Raw genomic sequence first — 4,886 nt, 5'->3', positions numbered from 1 at the left:
GTCTTTCATCTGGACTGTGTGGACTCTCTCACCGTCCTTACTCAAGTTCATGTGGGGCCCACAGTGACAACAGGAATAGGGGCTCCATTGACCTGATCCCCACACATAGTGAGCCTGGCACGGCACTGTTATCTCCAGCCTCTGTCCCTGTCTGTGAAGCGGGTGCTGTCCCCATCTTTTGGGTGAAGAAAACACAATCGGAGCAGTTGCGTAGCAGGTTCAAAGTCACATGGCTAACTCCCACAGAGTCCTGACTCCCAGATGTGCCGTCTCAAGCACTGTGCCTTGAAGCCTTTACCTCAAGAGGGTGGGGGTGGGTGGAGGAGCAGGGGTGAGGTTGAGAAGGGGTGTTGAGAGCAGAGAAGGGGCCTGAGGGACTGGAGTGGGATTGACTGAGGTAGAGAAGGCCGCAGTAGAGGGGTCACTCCTAAGTCAAGGTCCCAGGTCTGAGGCCTCCTCCTGTTCATTCCAGGCCCTGGTGAAAAGAAGGTAAATCTCTGGACTCGTCCTCTGGCTTCCAGCCCAGACTGTTTTATGAGCTGTGGCCTGGCCCCTGCTAGGCCGACCCCAACCCCCCTCCCCATAGAAAGCAGACACACAGCAGGTCAGTCCCGCCTGAGCTCCTTATCTCGGGGCTGGAGTACCTGTTGTAGCGAGAGGGCTCTGAGGTCCTTGTCTCCTGGCTGGAGTACCTGGTATAGTGAGAGGGCTCTGGTTGAATGCCTGCCCCACCTGCCCAGGTAACTGCTCATGCACAGCACCCCCCAGTGGAGGTTCACTCACACCCCATGCTTCCCTTGCAGACCAAATGTCACCAGTACTGGCCCGATCCTCCCGATGTCGCCGAACACGGCAGCTTCCACATCCGCTGTCAGTCGGAGGACTGCACCATTGCTTACGTGTTCCGAGAAATGCTGGTCACAAACACCGAGGTGAGCGGTGCCCTGACGGTGGGTGGTCCGGGCAGGCAGATTAGAGGCAGGTCTACGTCAGCAGCCACTGTGGTCCCGGGAGAGCTGTCCTTGGTCGGCTCCACATTTTCACCTGGCAAGCATTTCAGTGAAAGAGCCAGAACTCGTGCTCACAGTAGCCAGCAGGTGGAAACAGCCATGCCCATGGATGGATGAATAGATAAACTAGGGGCATAGTCATATGATGGACTATTATTCAGCCTTAAAAAGGAAGGAGGTTCTGACCCATGCTACATCATGGGTGAATCTGGAGGACACTGTAAGTGAAGTAACCCGACACTAAAGGAAAAATACTGTCTGATTCCACGTACGTGAAGTACCTGGAGGAGTCAGATTCACAGAGACAGAAAGGAGAGTGTGGTTGCCCAGGGCTGGGCATGTTTAATGGGTAAATAATGGTGATGGTTGTACAAACACTGTAAATGCACTTAAAACCACTGAAATGCACGCTAGAAATGGTAAACTTCATGTTATATAAACTTTGCCCATTACCAAAAAAAGAGCTACTGTGTGTGGCCCTAATAGCAAGTGCTGTAGGAGCAAGCGGAATGAACGCCCTGGGTGGGGAGGAGGGTGGGCACATGAGACTACAAACACTCCATCCATGCTTTTGTTCCGGCCCTCCGGTCCAGTTTAAGAACCCATTGTGGACCTCGAGTCAAAGTTTGCCCACCCCTGGACTAGAGGGTGGCGGGTGGGAGTAGGTGAGGATGATGGGCAGATGAGACTAGAGGGTGGGGTGGGAGTAGGTGAGGAGGGTGGGCAGGAGTCAGCAGGAGCCCCTGCAGGGCTGTGCACAATGGGTGGAAAGAGCATCAGGAGACAGCAGCACCTGGGCTGGAGGCTGGAGAGGGGCCGGGTCTTCCTGCCCACCCTTTGGGTTGACTGACCGAGGCCAATCTGTCCTCCTCAGACCGGGGAAGAGCACACTGTGACACACCTCCAGTACGTCGCATGGCCTGACCACGGCGTGCCCGATGACTCCTCGGACTTTCTGGAATTTGTAAACTATGTGAGGTCCCTGAGAGTGGACGCTGAGCCCGTCTTAGTTCACTGCAGGTACTGTGGCTTGTTGGGTTTGGTGTGTGTTTTTCAATCTCCCCCTCCTTGGAAAGTCCTGGAGAAGGGTGGCAGACATCAGATCTGCCTGAATCCCACAAGGCTAGACGAGCTTGAACAAAGCTCTGTTGACTGTCTTTACAGCATCAGGAGATGTGGAACTTTAGGGAAGCACCTCCGAGTGCAGCGCAGAGTTGAGAGGAGAGTCCCTCCCTCTTCCGCCTGCTCTGAGGCAGCTGACCTGCAGGATAGATGTGGGGGGGGGGGGGGGGGGCGTCTTTCCTTTGGTTGAAGCACCAGGCCTCAGACTCCCTGAGGAGAGGCTTTGTCAGCCAGTGTGAGAGCACCCTGAGTGTGTGTTCCGTACCCTTGAAGGTCGGGGTTGAGGAAAGCTCCGTCTGAGTAAAGGTGGCACCTGGGGAGGAGCCGAGCTGGGCTATGCAGAAATGCTGGCTGAGCAAATTCAAGTCTCTGCTCCTCTCCCCGCACCTCCACCCCTACCCCCCCAGTGCTGGAATAGGTCGAACTGGTGTCTTGGTCACCATGGAAACAGCCATGTGCCTCATCGAGAGAAACCTGCCTGTTTACCCTCTGGATGTTGTCCGGAAAATGCGAGACCAGCGCGCCATGATGGTGCAGACATCAGTGAGTAGAAATCCAATAATAAATAGAGTAACAGTGGCCGATGCTCCCTGAGCACTTGCCCCGGGCCAGGCCTGTGCAAAGGGCATGGTAGGTCAGGTGACCGAGGCTTGAGGGGACTGAGTCACTCGCCCATGGTCACAGCTTGTCGGGCTGAGCTCCTCCACGCCCCACCGCATCTGGCCCCTGCCTTTCGCTGCCTCCACTTCTGCTGCCTCCATGGTTTGTTTCCTGCCAACCACTCAGCCAGGGAGCAGCCCTGGTTGCATTCTGCGTGGTGACCCACTGGCCCATCACTGGTCCATGAGAAGTAACCAAGGTCACCTGAGGGTTTCCCCCCTCCCACCTGTTCCAAGATGAGCCTTTGGGCTCAGGGAACCTTCCACATGGTCCTCCTCCCTCCTCCTGTGTGCTCTCTCCCATGTCTGTCACGCCTGGGTACTTGGCACTGCACATCTCCTAAGAGAGGAAATCCTGGGGTTTTCCCAGAGCTATAAGAAAGGCGGTGGGGTGGAAAGACCACGATTCAGGCCCTCCACCTACTAGGCAACCTCTGAGTAATCCCTTAACCTCACTCCCAGACTCAGTTTCGCTATCTGCAAAAGGGGGGCCATTCCATAGTCATTCATTCATCGGATCATTGCGCAGAAGGAGAGACCCGAGCTCACGTGTATGGTAGGAGAACTGGACTGGTCAATTATAGGTCTCAGCAGCAGTGGGGGAGGCCACGGGAAATCTAAGAACTCGGTGGAAGAGGAACAAAAGCCAACACTTTAGAAAGTCCGGGAAGGCTTTCTGGCGGAGAGGCCTCTGAGGCAAACCCCCCGGGAGAGCTAACAAAGGAAGGAGGGGAACGCCATGTTGTACCACTCTGTATCCTCCCTCAGTCTCCTGGGCAACGTTTACAAGGTTGCTCTAATCATTGTGAGCGCTCCTAGTTTCATATTCGTTTGTACCCACAGTCTGGTTAAGCGGGAGAGGAAAATCAGGTTATTAAGGCTGTTTGGGACCCTTTCTGTGGTGTGGAGACCTCATGGCTGGCTGAAAATCGTTAAAGTGCATCATCTGGGCAGCTTTTCCCAACTAGGGCAGCTCAGTCTCAGGCTTCCTTTCAGCCTGTACATCACTCACATGCACGTTGCTTAGGTGTTTGCTAATAGAACCATCTCCAGAGCAGCTTTCAGTGGCTCTTCTTTTAAACAAAATCCAGACCCTCCCTCTGCCATGACCCGGCCCTGGCCCACTGTGTGCTCCCTCCTTCCCTGCCCAGCGTCCTGGCCGGGACCCCGAGCTCTGACTGCCGTTCTCAGAATGGGCCGTTCCCCTCAGAACCCCCACACTGGTGCCTGCACTGGAGTGGCCACCCCGCAACAACCATCACTCCTCCCTGACTCCTCCAGACGGCCAGTTCCTCCCTCTGCCTCTGCCGTGGTTCCCTGACACTGCCCGTTTCGCTCTGGGAATAGTCCCCGCCCTTCATCTTGCAGCAGTAATGGGGTCACACGTGTGTCTTCTCCACCCTTCCTCTGGCGTGTGGCACAGGGCAGGCCTGGCCAGCGCTGGAGCTCAGAGGGTATTTATCACATTGCTCTGTGTGGGTGTGAGGGACTGTTTGTGGGGCTGCTGGCAGGCTTGACGGCTGTCTTCTCTTTTCCAGAGCCAGTACAAGTTTGTGTGTGAAGCCATTCTTCGTGTTTATGAAGAAGGCTTGGTCCCAATGCTGGATCCCAGCTAAGGCAACTGTGAAACGCTCGTTCCTCTTTCCAAGGGCATCCTCCATAAGGACAGACCTTCTCTTTGGAAGCAGCAAGAGGAATCTGTAGGCCATGGTGTGGGAGAGGAGAGGGCGCGTTGAACCCAAGCACTTTAAATTTCTATGAGAAAGGAATCGTGTACATAGGAACTGTGTAGATACGCATGCGGCGGTAGCATCGTTTAGGCCCGTGATTCCTCCGGAGAGAAATGCGCGAAAGGGGGTCTCCGTTTGGGGCCTGTCCCAACGCCTTCCTCCCCAGACATCACCATGATCCTGTCAACCATCCTTGGGCATTCGAGAGGGGACGCCAGCAGCGCTGTGACCTCCCAGAAACGAGACGGCGAGGCGATTTGGAGGCACGTGGATGCTCTGTGTGTATATGTGTGCAGGACTCTAAGAGCCGAGCTTTCTGTGCCTCCAGGCCGAGCTGGAACAGGTAGCGGTCACCGCCAGAGGCT

At 55.4% G+C, this 4,886-nt stretch overlaps 1 protein-coding gene across 11 annotated transcripts in view; it reads left to right on the top strand.

Moving 5' to 3' along the window:
- The window catches only part of PTPN3 (protein tyrosine phosphatase, non-receptor type 3), a 98,644-nt gene extending 93,764 nt beyond the window's left edge, over nucleotides 1-4,880 (top strand). For all 11 annotated transcript variants that reach the window (XM_015568770.1, XM_015568769.1, XM_006771149.1 and 8 more), the window contains 4 exons: nucleotides 804-932; nucleotides 1,885-2,030; nucleotides 2,540-2,675; nucleotides 4,330-4,880. In XM_015568770.1, coding sequence (XP_015424256.1) covers nucleotides 804-932; nucleotides 1,885-2,030; nucleotides 2,540-2,675; nucleotides 4,330-4,407 — 489 coding nt within the window. In that variant the 3' untranslated portion in view covers nucleotides 4,408-4,880. The remainder of the gene's footprint in view (nucleotides 1-803; nucleotides 933-1,884; nucleotides 2,031-2,539; nucleotides 2,676-4,329) is intronic.
- The last annotated feature ends 6 nt before the right edge of the window (nucleotides 4,881-4,886 follow it).

This window comes from Myotis davidii, unplaced genomic scaffold (genome assembly GCF_000327345.1).
Source record: "Myotis davidii unplaced genomic scaffold, ASM32734v1 scaffold64, whole genome shotgun sequence".
Taxonomy (NCBI): domain Eukaryota; kingdom Metazoa; phylum Chordata; class Mammalia; order Chiroptera; family Vespertilionidae; genus Myotis; species Myotis davidii.
This window is presented reverse-complemented; position numbering and strand designations above follow the sequence as displayed.